Source organism: Leucoraja erinacea, chromosome 1 (genome assembly GCF_028641065.1).
Source record: "Leucoraja erinacea ecotype New England chromosome 1, Leri_hhj_1, whole genome shotgun sequence".
Lineage (NCBI taxonomy): Eukaryota > Metazoa > Chordata > Chondrichthyes > Rajiformes > Rajidae > Leucoraja > Leucoraja erinaceus.
In genome coordinates this window covers 71,782,741-71,799,305 of record NC_073377.1, presented here as the reverse complement: position 1 = coordinate 71,799,305, position 16,565 = coordinate 71,782,741, and the positions used below count along the sequence as shown (strand labels likewise).

General features: G+C 41.5%; 1 protein-coding gene across 8 annotated transcripts in view; it reads left to right on the top strand.

Annotated features, from left to right (window-relative positions):
- Positions 1-16,565, top strand: part of limch1a (LIM and calponin homology domains 1a) — a 341,909-nt gene that overhangs the window by 244,257 nt on the left and 81,087 nt on the right. For 7 of the 8 annotated variants that reach the window (XM_055637033.1, XM_055637023.1, XM_055637013.1 and 4 more), the window contains exons 8-11: positions 576-828; positions 2,862-3,182; positions 7,999-8,310; positions 12,410-12,679. In XM_055637033.1, the coding sequence (XP_055493008.1) occupies positions 576-828; positions 2,862-3,182; positions 7,999-8,310; positions 12,410-12,679 (1,156 nt within the window). The remainder of the gene's footprint in view (positions 1-575; positions 829-2,861; positions 3,183-7,998; positions 8,311-12,409; positions 12,680-16,565) is intronic. The other variant, XM_055637067.1, reaches the window with a different exon arrangement.

Genomic DNA, 16,565 nt, shown 5'->3' with positions numbered 1-16,565 from the left:
TATCCCAATTTATCTTTTCCCACCACCATCCAGGATGCTAAACAGCCCTTCCAGGTGAGAGATTCACATGCACCTCCTCCCACCTGGTGTATTGTGGCCATTGCTCATGATGTGGCCTCCTCTCCATCAGCGAAACAAACTATAAACTTTCTGACCCTTTGGCAGAGCACTTGCTCTCAGTCGGCAATGACCAACACTGACCTTTCTATCCTCCCCAACCTGCTCTATCAGCCCATAACCCTTCCTCTCCCCTACCCTTCCCCCCACCCTCGTCCCCACTGCCCCAACTAGTTCCATCCATTGCCTTTCACACTCTCTCACCCCTCCCCCTCACGTTTATGTACTGACATGGATATGATGCCATATACAAGTACTTTTTAAATATGGGCATTCCTGCTTCTTTCGATTTTTCAGGCAATGGGTTAGAGACTCCTAACCTACATGGTCAAGAAAATGCCCAACCAATTCCTTCTGCTATTCTGTGCCATTTCAAATTTCATTTAAGCATTGCTGAAATGTGTCACATGAAAGTGATGAGCCAATTTCTGATGCTTTGTTTCTGGGTACTCCTAAAGGTCGTGGCAGTGATTCTGAATCGGATGTGGCATCGAAGATACCTGATGTAAAGCGAGACGACATGTCTGCCAGACGGTCTTCCTACAATGATCCTAAATCCTCCTTGCCCTTTAACCAATATCTACCTAACAAGCACAATCATACAGCCTATATGCCAGCACCTCTCCGAAAAAAGCGGGCAGAACGAGGAGAAAATTACCGGAAGAGTTGGAGCAACGCTACCTCACCTGTAGGAGCAGAACGACCTTTCAGGTAGGTAACTGACATCACTAGTTGCATTGTATGAATTGCAAGCATTAAATGACATTCACAAAACTGGAACAAACATTCATCTTTAATGTGATCCCATTCACGTGACCATATTGTGGGTGATTGCAAGTTGATGTATGTGGTTAACTAACTGCTTTTCTGAAACAGAATCATCTCTCAAATCTGAGCTGATTCTACCAGTTAAACACCATTAAATGTTCTTCCTACTGAAAATGGTTCATGCCCATCTTCATGAATTCTTATACAAAGATGCATCCTTTATGTGAAATGAAAGGCAGGACATCGATATGAATGAACATGGAATTGGTTGAACTGTGATAAAAATTAACATCAGTCAGCCAAATTAATTTTATCATCACAGGTTTGTTGTTTGCTGTTTTCAGCATCTACCAGGTTATTCGGGAAAAAAAATCCCAAATACAAGCAAACCATCAGAACCTTTTCTCCGAGAGTGGAACTGTCCAACACTAGACGGCATAGCTATAATGTGAAAGTTTAATGGAGATGTGTGAGGCAAGTTTTTTTACATTGAAAGTGGTGGGGGCCTGGAACGCATTGGCAGGAATGGTGATGGAGGTAGATACAATAGTGGCCTTTCAGAGGCTTTTTGATAGGCACATGGAAAACACACGGCATTGGGGGTTCAGTATTGATGTGGATAGAGAACTGGCTGGCAAACAGGAAGCAAAGAGTAGGCGTAAACGGGTTCTTTTCACAATGGCAGGCAGTGACTAGTGGGGTACCGCAAGGCTCAGTGCTGGGACCCCAGCTATTTACAATATATATTAATGATCTGGATGAGGGAATTGAAGGCAATATCTCCAAGTTTGCGGATGACACTAAGCTGGGGGGCAGTGTTAGCTGTGAGGAGGATGCTAGGAGACTGCAAGGTGACTTGGATAGGCTAGGTGAGTGGGCAAATGTTTGGCAGATGCCGTATAATGTGGATAAATGTGAGGTTATCCATTTTGGTGACAAAAACAGGAAAGCAGACTATTATCTAAATGGTGGCCGACTAGGAAAAGGGGAGATGCAGCGAGACCTGGGTGTCATGGTACACCCGTCATTGAAAGTAGGCATGCAGGTGCAGCAGGCAGTGAAGAAAGCGAATGGTATGTTAGCTTTCATAGCAAAAGGATTTGAGTATAGGAGCAGGGAGGTTCTACTGCAGTTGTACAGGGTCTTGGTGAGACCACACCTGGAATATTGCGTACAGTTTTGGTCTCCAAATCTGAGGAAGGACATTATTGCCATAGAGGGAGTGCAGAGAAGGTTCACCAGACTGATTCCTGGGATGTCATGACTGTCTTATGAAGAAAGACTGGATAGACTTGGTTTATACTCTCTAGAATTTAGGAGATTGAGAGGGGATCTTATAGCAACTTACAAAATTCTTAAGGGGTTGGACAGGCTAGATGCAGGAAGATTACTCCCGATGTTGGGGAAGTCCAGGACAAGGGGTCACAGCTTAAGGATAAGGGGGAAATCCTTTAAAACCGAGATGAGAAGAACTTTTTTTCACACAGAGAGTGGTGAATCTCTGGAACTCTCTGCCACAGAGGGTAGTCAAGGCCAGTTCATTGGCTATATTTAAGAGGGAGTTAGATGTGGCACTTGTGGCTAAGGGGATCAGAGGGTATGGAGAGAAGGCAGGTACGGGATACTGAGTTGGATGATCAGCCATGATCATATTGAATTTTGGTGCAGGCTCGAAGGGCCGAATGGCCTACTCCTGCACCTAATTTCTATGTTTCTATGAGTAGAGGGATATGGAAGTTCTGCTGGGGCTTGGCTGCAGTTGGGTGCAATCACAACCGTCTGGTGTAATAATAGAATTTGGTAAGAGACCTTCCGTGTTTTCTGACCTTCTCGGATGGCAGGTCGAACTCATAATGCTATCAAGAATAAAACTAGCCAATATAAATGGTTTGTGATAATCTGTAACTTACAATTTAAATTAAAATGTTATGGTCCATAACATTTTTGCCCTTAATATATGTTGTATAACTCGTTAGTCATAGTCATCCTGAGCCTATACAAGAAGAACACAGTGAAGAATCCTCTCAGGGTGAAGATTTTGCAGAGCCATCATCTACCTTTCCCAATACTCAAGAGATTAATGATTCCAAGCCAACAGTAAAGTCTAACCTGGTTGCTGCAGAGGACGTTGGTGGTCTCAAGAACCCGTTAGAAGTTCACCTGGTGGAAGACCCTGGGCACAAGGCATCCAAAGAATGTACAAGAAGGGAGGGGAAAGAAGAAGAGGAAATAAAGAAGTTGAAAAGAATTCAAAAGGCTGGTATCACGGTCCTGCCAGCAGCTGAGAGATACCGCAGGTCAGAATGTGGTGTGAAGCTCTCATAGAGGTGAAGTAAAGGCATGTTGTGTTGTTAGCTTGGTAGGTTTTTATTATACCATGGTATTCTTTTAGAATTCTTTTAACTATCTCGGCTTTAAAATAGAGCCTGTGAGAAATATTAAGTTCACCATAAATAGGTGTCAACCTAATGAATTTAAAGATAGTCAATTAACATTTTTTTAATGAAAAATGTATCCAAAAGATTTTGGTACTGAATGATAATTTTAAGGAAATTATTTTGAATTAATGACTTTGACATGGTATAATATGAATAAGTGATGAAGCTGAGGAATGTGTTTGTGTAACCCCAGTGTGCTGGCTGGTGCTCATTTGGCTTTGTATTTTTGTACGTTATTATGTACGCATCAAGTAATATTTTCTGCATGACTGTATTAGAGTTCCTCGATAACATGCTTATGAGCATTTCAACTGCAGTAGATTTGCACTGAAGATGCCGTTGTGTACTTATTCAACGATTACAGAGCGGGCTTACTCTTGGCATGACATCACTATATGACTAACAGTTTGATAAGAAGCATTGTTTCTTTTAAATGTAACCCTGTCACTGATTAATAAATACACTATAAATAGCACATCTTGGTTTGGCATGTCCAGGAAATGGTAGGTTTCTTACACAAATGATCACTCCCATCACAAAGGCTGCCACCAAGACACATATTGGAAATGTTAATTATGGAAATTCATGAGGAGATGAAGTCCTTGTGCTCAGAATCTCAAAATGTATTCCCAATGAACGTGCTGGGGATACAAATTCAGAAAATTGCCTTAAGTAAAATAAGCATACGTTATGAAAGAAACAGAGAGAAGTGAGGTGCTGTCTCATCCAGTAAATGAATAGCAGATGTTAATTTGTTGCATATGAAGGATGACTTTTTAAACTTCATGCTCGTGTGGAGTTTCATCTGTAGGGAGTTCTTTCAGGATTTTGGAAAAGATATTCCAAGTCTTGGGTATTGCTGAGCACCATGTGACCAAATTTGTCCAAAGTATCCACTTTCACAGGACAGGCCATAGGGTTGGAAACAATCTCATAGAGTAATAGGTAGAGTGAAAACACAAACAAACTAGGGGCAAGAGAGGACTCTCAGCCCCTCAAACCCAATCTGCTTATCAACAATATATCTAGCACTGTCGTAAAATAATCAAACCCCCTGCTCCCACCATCTTTTCAGTTCCAAAGAATTAAGATCATGTAAAAGAAAAAAAGTGACCTCATGTATATCGTCAGTGCCCGACCCTTTAGTTGTAAGAATGACTCTAGTTCTCCTCTCTTTGTTTCAATGCTTCAAAGAAGTCTCCCTACACTATCCAAAATGCCAGCAGATACATATATAGCTTCTCCAATCCTTTCTCATAAGACAACCTGTTCATTTCAAGTATGAGTTAATAAACCTTCTCTGAAGAGCTTCTCATATTTTAAAATCCTTCCTAAAATAAGGGGAATGGTAATTTACCCAGGAGAAACAAGAGTCAGCAGATTCCGGGATCTTGAGCAGAAACAAACCGCTGGAGGGACTCAGCAGGCCAGGCAGCATCTATGGGTCATGGGTCATGGACCCTTCTTCAGACGTTGCCTGTCCGTTTCCCTCCACAGACCATGTCTGGCCTGCCGTGTTTCTCCAGCACTTCGATATTTTATATGAATTTTGCCACTTTCATCTTTGAAGGATCAACGCATGTATTGTTGAGAGAAATGGACAGATGATGGTTTGGGTCAGGACCCCTTTTACAGACAGAAGGGTTGTTCAGACTGAAGAAGAGTTCCAACCCAAAATATCATCTGTCCATTTCCCTCCACAGATACTGCCTGACACGCTGAGTTCATCCAGCATTTAGTATACTGCTCAAGATTCCACCAATGACAGTCTTGTTTGTCTCTAACAATGTATCATGACTGCCTTACACAATTCGCAGCGATGTTAATCTTTTTACTTGTATAAATCAACACCAGATGATTGATCCTAAATAACTGAATCGTGTAGTTTTTACTGCAATGTTGAAAAGGAGACTTATACTTACTTAAGTATTATAAGTACTTGACTTATTATAATTCAATTGTATTCCATAATACATTGTAAAATGAAGTCATAAAATTCAGAAGCAATACTTGAGCAATTGTGCATGCTGTGAGCACCCTGGTGCTGTAAAATATATCATTTTATCTCATTCTCTTTGCAGTTATTTATAGACGTAAATTAATTGCAAATATTTCACAAAATAACAGTAATGGAGTTCCAGGTTTTCAGGACCTTGAAAACTGATGTGCTGCACCTGTATTACTGGGATACAATGGACACCTTGGGGTTTAGAGTGTGCTGGTAGTATTGCGCACATGATTATTCTGTGCCATGAGCACTGAACTATATCATGTTGATCTAATTGGCATTTAAATAAGGGCACTAAGTTTCTCATAGTGCCTTTTTTGACATCTCTGCAACAGTTGTTTTGTGATTTACTCACCAGGCATATAATGTCAATAACATTAATAATGTCACTACTCAAAGGGCCTATCCATTTCACACGTCGCATTAGAATTGTAGGCAAATTGTTGTATGTTTTCTGAGCTCTCCATGTGTATACTGGCCAGTGGAGACAACGTTTGTGATGGTGCTGCATTATTTAAGTTTGTATTTATAACAGATGAAAGTTTTCTGGTCAATCTGCTTTTGAATTCAGGAATTAAGGCACAGCTGGACTGTCTAGTCTCTGTAATCATCATAGTTCTGCCTGTAGAGCTGACCATGCCCACAGTGAAGAGAACAGTTTCTATGCTTTGCATAACTGAACATGAAAAGTTGGAGGTGTACTTTTTCCTGCACTAAGCAAACGTGCTGGCAGGCTTCCCCATGTACCTAGAATTTCCTGGTCGATTACCCTCAACCTTCCTCGCCAGCTTGCTTTCTTCAAATCTCTCCCTGACCACTTATAACAGGGCTAGTGCATGTTCTTGTCTTTGGAAATTGGCAATTGTGACATCCTGGTATCTTACCTCTACACAGACATAGATTAATTTGCCACGTGATCACTTCTCTCTTAGCCTGCCCTGCAAAGTTAGCTAAGTTTCCAGTCTCCAATGACCACTACATTCACAGGAAAAATCGTATTTTCTTCTTGCATTGTCCAATGGTGAAAGTAGCAACTATTTTTAATGTAGGTTGTGTAGAATGTAGTTATACTGCATTTGTTGTACTGTAGTTATATTGGTTATGGTACGAGTGCAGGCAGGTGGGACTAAGGGGAAAAAAATTTGTTCGGCATGGACTTGTAGGGCCGAGATGGCCTGTTTCCGTGCTGTAATTGTTATATGGTTATATGGTTATAATAAGATGGAGATAGGCAAGGAGGAATAGGATAACCCCCCTCCTCCCAAAAAATAGGGAGCTGCTAAGATATGTAGGGTGGGCAATAATCAAGATTTGATTGGAATGTGCTTGTGGAGGTACGATGATTGTGGAAAGTGATGGTGAGTAAGAGCTGGAAATGCAAGCATTGGGGTATTCTCACCTTGACACTTTGGTTGCAGTGAGGAAAAAGCAAGCTTGTAATAAACCACAGGTAGACAAAAATGCTGGAGAAACTCAGCGGGTGAGGCAGCATCTATGGAATGAAGGAAATAGGCAACTTTTCAGCCCGAAACCCTTCTTCAGACCACAGAATAAACTACATTTAGGATTGCAGGCATATCTCAATGGCATGACCCCTATCGGCCACCTCTGAACCACTCTCCAAATGTCTTTTAAAAGTTGTAATTGCATCTATAGCTTCCTCTGGCAGTTGATTCCACATACGGCCTACCCTCTAAGCGTAAAAGTTGTCCCTGAGGTCCCTTTTGAATATCTTCTCTCTCATCTTACGCCTTTGCCCTCTCATTTTAGAATCCTCCATTCTGGGAAAAAGTCTGTGAATGTTCAGTTTATCCATTCACTTCATGATCTTGTCACCTCCCCAAAGAGTCCCAGCCCTTCCAACTTCTCCTCATAACTCAAACCTGCCAGTCCAGGTAACATCTTGGTGAATCTTTTCTGCATTCTTCATAGTTGAAATGGCATGCTTCTTATAGCTGGCTGGGTGACCAGAGCGAAACACTGTACTCTAAGTGTGTTCTCACCAACAACTTGTACAGTTGCATTGTGATGTCCCAACTTTTGTATACAATACTCTTCCCGATGAAGGCAAGCATGCCAGACAACTTATTTACCCCACTGTCCACCTGGCTCACTGCTTTTGGGGAACCATGCGCCGAGATCCCTCCTAGATCTCTCAGATTTCATTGACAGTTATAGGAAAATATATTCCTGTGTGTATTTAGCATGATTCTAACTGATGTTTACTGTCATGAGTGGTTGCATCAGCTATTACCTACAATTAGTTTTAGCTGCGAGTTGCATACCAAATGTTGAAGAAACCTGTGAGTACATTTTTCCAAGATTTTGTGGTGGCAGCAGCTTGTCAAAAAAATTCGCTGATTTCAATTCGAAGCAGAGGACAAAAAAACGTAGGCGATGCGCTTTCTAAATTGCTCTCTGTATGCAGGGCACCAGCAATGCTGCAGCACAGTGCCACTAGACATGTGCATGAAAGTTGTGAGAAAGTTGCAGGGGACTGTTTGTGGAAAATGGCATGAAGGGAAAAAATCTCTAAAAGTACTGACAGTAAGCTTGTTGATAAGTGAGCTAACAGCTAACAGCAACACAATCTCATTGCTTGGCTGAGAAATGCTTTTCTTTCTTTCTGATGACAAATGTTCATCACTTTTTACCTCTATGTGGTAGACTAAAACAACAGCAAGAAAGCAGTGGACACACTTCTCCAGATATTATTCTTCGTAGGGAAAATACATTTTTAACTAACTATCTGGACAGCGATTCTGAGACTGAGGAGGAGGAATGGAAACTTCCTGATCTTGAGAAAGATGACTTCGCTTTAAGGAAGGCTCAGCTCCACCAATGCAAGCCCAAGGTGGTGGTCAATCAGTTTTTAGCCGGACCATGCACGAAGAAGGACAGGGAGCTCTGGGCGAGTATCAAACATTCCTCTCGTGGAATTGATGGAGCTTCTCAAAGGCAAGAGCAGAAAATGGAAAGGTGTGCCTTAAGTTGAGAGTATATACAGTACTACTCTCCACTCTCCTATTTACTTTCTAATAACAGAGGGCTAGTCAATTTGGGACGAGAAAAGGCCCCCAAGAAAGAAGAAGAAACTGCAAATGCTAGAATCTTGAGTAAAGAATACAAAGTGCTGGAGTAATAGCCTGCTGAGTTACTCATGCACTTTGTATTTTCCTCCAGAAAGACTGATATATTCTTCTTTGAGATTAGACTTGTCGGAGGGTGCAATCTACCTCGTACCTGCCTGGTCAATTAAAGGCACGCGCACACGCACACACACACACACACACACACACACACACACACTCTCTCTCTCTCTCATTAGGAGCAGTTGTCAGTGCCAATTAACCACTCTTTGGAACATGGCGAAACAGGCACTTTAGAGGAAAGCTGTGCGGTCACAGGAGAACATGCAAACTGCACACAGACGTTAGGGTCAAACCCAGGCCTGCACCACTATTCCATCACTGTTCCAATAATTTCTGTGACAGTTTGCAGTCCTTCATAAATTTGACCTGTCACTTGTAGTCATGACTCATGCTTTCATGATTAACACCATTTCTGCCTCAGATGACATCAAGCAGGTTTTCTTCTCAGATCATTAGTACTCTGGGAGCAGCTTACCACACTCAAGTAGATTCTCTTACTTTCTGTCAATCTCAGGATTTCCCATCCTAATGCATTCATTCAACCCCTCCCTGACCCTGAACTAGCCAGCTGACTGCACCATCTCCTCTGCCCACCCAATACTCTTCAACCCAAGACCCGTGACTGATGTCCATCCCTGGACGAACGTGCCACTTTCCTTCACAATCCCTGCATTGGCACTTGGGGCTCAGGTACTGTTACATTTTGGTGCACATGACTCGTGACCATGGCAGCATGGTGGCACAGCTGGGAGAGCTGCTGCCTCACGGTGCTAGAATCCTGACTTTGGCTGCTGTCTGTGTGGAGTTTGCACATTCTCACTGTAACCACATGTGTTTCTTCCAGGTCCTTCTGTTTCCTTGCATCCCAATGAAGTGCTGGTGTGTAGATTAATTAGCCTCTGTAATATTGCCCCTATTGTGTAGGAAGTGGAATAACATAGATCAATAGTGTGAACAGATGATCGATGGTTGATGTGAATACAATGGGCTGTATCTCTAACCTAAACTAAACCAAAGACCCATTGATTTATTTAGTTTAGTTTAGTTTAAGATACAATATGGAAACAAGGTCTTCGGCCCATTGAGTCCATGCCGACCATCAAACCCCCATTCACACTAGTCCTATGTTATCCCACTTTCTCATCCGCTCCCTACACACTTGGGACAATTTTCGGAGTCCAATTAATCAATCAACCTGCACATATTTGGGATGTGGGAGGAGACCAGAGCACCCAGAGGAAGCCCATTTGGTCAGGGGTAAAATGTGCCAACTCCACACAGCCAACACCCAAGAACCAGGGGCCACAGTCTTAGAATAAAGGGGAGGTCATTTAAGACTGAGGTGAGAAAACACTTTTTCACCCAGAGAGTTGTGAATTTGTGGAATTCCCTGCCACAGAGGGCAGTGGAGGCCAAGTCACTGGATGGATTTAAGAGAGAGTTAGATAGAGCTCTGGGGGCTAGTGGAGTCAAGGGATATGGGGAGAAGGCAGGCACGGGTTATTGATAGAGGATGATCAGCCATGATCACAATGAATGGCGGTGCTGGCTCGAAGGGCCGAATGGCCTCCTCCTGCACCTATTTTCTATGTTTCTATGTTTCTATGTCAGGATTGAACCCGGGTCTCTGGTGTTGTAAGGTAGCAGCTCTACCAGCTGTGCTACTGCTAAACGTTTCATGCAACTAACTTCCACAATAAACGATCCATGTTCTCAGCATTTCAAGGGACAATTAGCAGAGAAAATACAGAGGAGTGTGCAAGAGAGAGAGAGAGTATTGAAAGAATGTCTTTCACACGATTTCAGTGATTAGATGGATCATAATCTTTTATAGTTTGTTACATTCTTATGTTCTTACCTGGCCATTCAATGAGCATTATTAATCATTTTGCTAATGTCTACATTTTTCTCTTTGTTATGATGTTAATTAATTTAAGCTTAGTGTAGTTTTACTTTCTTTTTGAATTTCCTGTCATATCAAGTTTTGGGATTGCAATAGTATTTCCAATCAGCAAAACAACAAAGGGTGAAATTTGGAGCACCTGCCAAAGTGACCAGAAATTCCACAAAATAGCCAGAACTGGTGAAAGCTTATGGGGAGCAAAGGTTATGAGGAGAAGGTAGGAGAATGAGGTTGAGAGGGAAAGATAGATCAGCAATGATTGAATGGCAGTCGACTTGATGGGCTGAATGGCCTAATTCTGCTCCTATGACCTAAGAACTTATGAACTGCTGACCATGTTCAATCAACACGAACTAGTAGCTCATTGAACAATGGGGAGGTGAATTCCAATGGCTCCGTGGATGACACACACTAAAGATCACCAGTAAGAATGGTGGGAAGGCTTACAGGCACAGGGGGTTGTGGGCAGGGGAGCCTAAATAGCAAACAACAGGCACCATAATAATTTTGTCGGCTGGAATGACCATCCGCAAATATTCCATCCCAAACTGTTCCAGATCATGTTTGGAGTGGCTTCCTACATCAACTATAGTGATGTATCTGCTGTCCTTTAAAAGCATATTTGAAAATCGCAACAGCAGCCCTCTTTGTCATCCAAAAAATGGCCATTTAAAAAAAAAACATTCAACCACCTAACACTTAGAAAGGCGAAGACGGGCAGATGCTGTTGCAACAATTAAGAAACATTAAGACAGGTACATGGATAGGGTAGGTTTAGAGGGATATGGGCCAAATGCAGGCAGGACTAGTGCGGATGGGGTATGTTGGTTGGTGTGGGCAAGTGGGGCAGAAGAGACTAGTGCGGATGGGGCATGTTTGTGGGCAAGTTGGGCAGAAGGGCCTGTTTCCAAGCTGCATGGCTCTATGACTATATTGATTTTAAAACTACTGCCGAGTTATGAATTACATTCATGCAAGGATTAGCATATAAGCATGCCTATGATTCTGCTAAGCGGATATTTAAAAAAATAGTTTCCTACAGATGAAAGTTGACGTACAATTTCACAGATGTGTGAATATAGGTCTCCCCCAATGCACGGCAGGTTCCCCAATGCATGACAGGTTCCCCAATGCACGACAGGTTCCCCAATGCCCAGGTTCCCCAATGCACGACAGGTTCCCCAATGCACGGCAGGTTCCCCAATGCACGGCAGGTTCCCCAATGCACGGCAGGTTCCTAAGAATCCATATTATTCACAAGTCGGTAATACAGCTGCCCAGCAATATATTTAAATACAAATGTAGGCCATCCAAGTGTTGTTAAACCAAGGTGTTTAATTCAAGCAGGCCAATATTGGCACAACCAAGCTCCCACAGGTAAAGGTGCCTGTCGACCCACAGCAGTACGAGCTGTACATATATCGAGCGTTTGATATCTAGGGAGGACCTTTATCAAGTTTGTGTGTTTCCTAGCTAGGGACATTTGAATTAAGGTAACCTATTCAGCTCCATTGGCTCATTCCATTCATTTAAATCATGGATGGGCAGTAATTCAAGTCCATGTATTTGCATTACTGCTCAGCTATCAAAACCTAATCTGTCTCAACCGTGAAAATTTCAATGGACCCAGCATTCACACTCTTCTGGGGGTTTGGGGATGGGGCAGGGGGGGTGCTGTGGGAAGAGTTCCAACATTTTCACTATGAAGGAGTTTATTGATCTCACGCCTGAATGTCACAGGTTAAATTTTAAGATTATGTTTTGTGTTTAGTGTTCTCTATCAGAGGAAATAAGTTTCAGCAGGTTATACTGCTGTTATTTTATTGATGACATTTCCCTTCTTTCATCCAACTTCATATGATTTCATTCCCAATATTGTGCAATTAACAATCTCGACAGTCCCACTCTTGACTAACTATGGAAACAGGCGTTCACCTTAAAACATCACTTGTCCCATTGCTTTCTGTCTTCTGACTATACTTTTTCTTTTAATCCCTCTGTTTACGTGTGTGCAATTGTTCAGCAAAAGTCCCATTAAGGCTGCAGAGAGTGAAGTTATTATCCCTCAGGAAGCAGGCATGGAAGCAGGCGTGTTGCTGAAGTCGCAGAAAAAGAATGGGCGCAATGAGGAAGAGCAGGTGAAAGGACCAGATGTAGAGCGTGATGATCTGGCTCGGCGAAAGGCCCTGGTTGGTTTTACCAGTCGGCAAGAGCCTCACACCTTCATTCCTTCCTCTATCACGTCAGCTGATATGGAGATCTGGCAGAGGCTCAAGCTCTCCACCAAAACCAGGTTGTTACCGAGCACCCGTTCTGTTGTAATTACACTCACCGTACGTGTTTGTATATTATTCTGCGACTGAGTCTTGCTTTATACTTAATCTAATTAGAACAACAAAATTATATTTGAAAAAACAATAATTACCCGTGCAAAGTCTCAGTACTTTTAAGTGCCTGTGTTTATTTAAATATTTCTAATGTGTAGCAATGTTACAAAATTTTGAGATTTTAAAAATCAAGTCTTTAATTTATCCCATCAGATAAAGCATAAAAAGAAGTTTAATTTGACACCTAATTCGCTTTCATATCTTCAGTATTAAAAACGTTATGGCCATTTTCATACTTGGAAATTGGTATCTTGTTCCCTATTGCTTTTTCATTGACTTAACAAAAAAGCTGTGATCGAGAACATTTAAAAGCCGATAACTTTCTTAAAATTTAAGAGAACTGAAAGAAATTTTCAGTTATTTTAGATTGAAGTATTCTGAAACAAATATGAAACAATCTTACTTAGATGACTTGAAATTAAAGCATATAATTAGTTAGTTACCTAATTGTAGCTAATTACAAAATTCAATTACTAGATCTAAACATCTATCCATTTCTTAAGAATGGATTAACATTTTTAAATAGCCTAAGTGTCCAAATAACATTCACACAAGAATTCAGAATATAACATAATTTTTAAATCTCATTGTCATGGGTTTATAGGCCAAATGGAATGAATTTAATGTTTAATACCTGTAAATTAATGGCCAGTTAAATCAGCTTGCGAGTGGGATTTTTTGGAACGGGACCATTTAGAACGTTGAGGTTGCGGTGAATTTATACCCCCATATCGGCAGCAAATACACTGCCGGTTCTTCGGGGGTAAAAATCACCGTTTCGCAACTTAAAATGTGAATTAAATACATCTTAAGAAACACTTTTATACATAAAAATAAACTACTTTCTTTTACCTGGTCCTGCATAAAATCCGTCCCCGTTATCGGCATTGACGGCTTCAGAAGCTGATTTAACTTGTCGGGTGAATTTTTTTTTAAAACACACAGAATGGCCGTAGGAACGATTCTTTAGCAACATCTTGCACTCCAACAAATATAATTCAGGACCAGGTCGGGAAAAAACCCCCATTTAAACCCCGCCCCCCCCCCGACTCCCCCCAAACACGTCAAAATCGCGCACACGGAAAGTGGCAGAATTGCAGCGCCGCTGAAGGTAAGTTTTGTAACATACCTATAATGTGGCCACATTAAATCCTCAATTACTAACGGTGCAGCATTGAATTAAATTTTCAAGAAGCAAAACACTGCATTAGCAGTCCGAAGAAAGGCCCCCACCCAAAAAGTCACCTATCCATTTTTTCCTGGTCCACGGAGTTGCTACAGCACTTTGTGTCTTTTTTTGTATACCAGCATCTATAGTTCCATGTTTCCATTGCATAAGCACGATTATAGTCAAAGAACACTGGCCCTTTTTTTAAAATCTAGTTACGTACTTTCGAACCAATTCACTAATTAGAGACCATTCCTGATGATAATATTTTGAGTGGAATCGATTTCATTTCAAGAGTACTGAAGATTTTCATCACTTTTTCATCACTTTTAGGATGGTTTTTGAAGATACTGGGTGCAACAAACAGAGCTGCTCCCTACTGTTTAGTGTTCATAGAGGATTAAATAAACGTGACGTAACAGCACTGGTTCTTAGTGAGTTGCCTGTGTTGAAGAGACAGAAACACATGGCTAGTATGAAATAAAGGTGAACCCCTTGTAATATAATTGCTTTGAGGAGCTATTGTCCTACTGATCTAAAGCACCAACAATAATTGCTTTGGTCAAAAACCTTTCAGTTTCTCTTTGTATTTATTTTAGTCAGATGGCCTATTCAGTTAGGCCAATATAGGTAATCACTATGTGTTGCTTCAAATCGATGAGCTCCGAAATACATACATTTTTCAGGTTAATTAGGCAGTCAAATGGGCAACGATTATTGGTGAATACTCTTTTATAATTGAAAATATAACCTTGGGGTATTGCTTTACACAAGACTGTTTCAATAAATGCTCAGAGATGCAAGGAACTGCAGATGCTGGAATTTTGCTGTAGTTACTCGGCAGGTCAGGCAGCAACTCTGGAGGACATAGATAGATGACGTTTCAGCTCGGGAGAAGCGCCTGAAGAATGGTCTTGACCTGGAACCACACAGTTCTTCTATCCAGAGATGCTGCCTGTCCTGCTGAGTTACTCCAGCATTTTGTGTCTATCCTCAGTATAAACCAGCATCTGGAGTTCTCTTACACATACCTCTTAACTATATTTACTCTCTCTAAATAAGTCTCATTTACCCATGCAGAAATACACTTGTTATTTTGAGGGGTGCAATCTTTATGTCGAATTTCGTATTTTCGCTAGTTTCCCCAGAGCAGTGCACCAGATTTAAACAAGAGGGCAGATTGTTGACCTCCAGGAGGCTACGGTATTTATCATTGTTGTCTCGACCATTGGAAAGTGGAGTAGAATTATTCAGCATCAATCTTTCCCCAAATTCAGCGCCCATCCCCCACCTTTTTCACCTCTTGAAGTGACAAATAGCACCACTATATTTTCTGACCCTTGTCACTAACATTTCTACATCCTTCTGGATTTTGTATACTTGATGCTAGAGCATCGGGTAAGGAAGGGATGTAACAACAGTTGTTACATCCCAACAGGGGAATTAAGCCTTTGTGGTCTTCACTGTTAATTTGCTTCTTAACTCTATCCAATTTACATAACCCACGACAGCTAACAAATATTCACCCTCAGTTTTGAAATCATTGTTTGACCCATCGTTGGTAGCAGTTAAAGGAGCTAGTGTGAAATGTCCATGGCTGTTTCTGGTGAAGAATTGTTTACTGACCTCATCTCTGTATGACCCACTTTTGATTTCAACTTGATGCATTTTCCTTTGGACATCTCGACGAGAGGAACTAGTTTCTCCATATCAACCTCAAAAATTGTTACAATCATCTTAAACAGCCAAATTATAGTAATCATGAATCTTCTATACTCAGGGGACCGCATGTAGAGTCTGTTAATTATGCTCTTAATGTAATCCTTTTAGTATCACTCTGGTATATCCCGTCCGAGGGCAGATTGCCCTCCTGAAGCGCTTTGTCCATCTGAGATGCAGTGCAGAGCTGACTGCATGATGGCAGATGGCCTGAATCTGAATTTCCAACCCCTTGCATTCCTGCCCACTTGAAATTCCAGTTCTTTAGATTTTAGGGATATTTTTGCTTTACCTTTCCACACAATTTCTATGTGAAGTTTCTCACCATTCAGAAATTATGATGAAGTAATTCCCTACAGTGGATTCCACCTGCCACAGTTTTGGTATTTGGTATTTCCATTGCCTCTGCAAAAGTTTACCTCATCCTCTTGGAACAAAAGTAGTTAGAGTCTGCCAATTTAAGGATGAGGGGGAAATCTTTTAGGACCGAGATGAGAAAAACATTTTTCACACAGAGAGTGGTGAATCTGTGGAATTCTCTGCCACGGAAGGTAGTTGAGGCTAGTCCATTGGCTATATTTAAGAGGGAGTTAGATGTGGCCCTTGTGTCTAAAGGGTTCAGGGGGTATGGAGAGAAGGGAGGTACAGGATACTGACTTGGATGATCAGCCATGATCGTATTGAATGGCGGTGCAGGCTCGAAGGGCCGAATGGCCTACTCCTGCACCTATTTTCTATGTTTCTAATACTTGTTCAAACACATTAAACTGTCTTTCTATGTCCTACTTCCCAAACAAACCAACAGTCAATTCTGCAGTCACATTTTTGTTAATTGTGTGATTTAAAAAAAATAATAAGATGGGTGCCAATACATTGAGAGGGTTGAGAATGTTGGATGTATCATT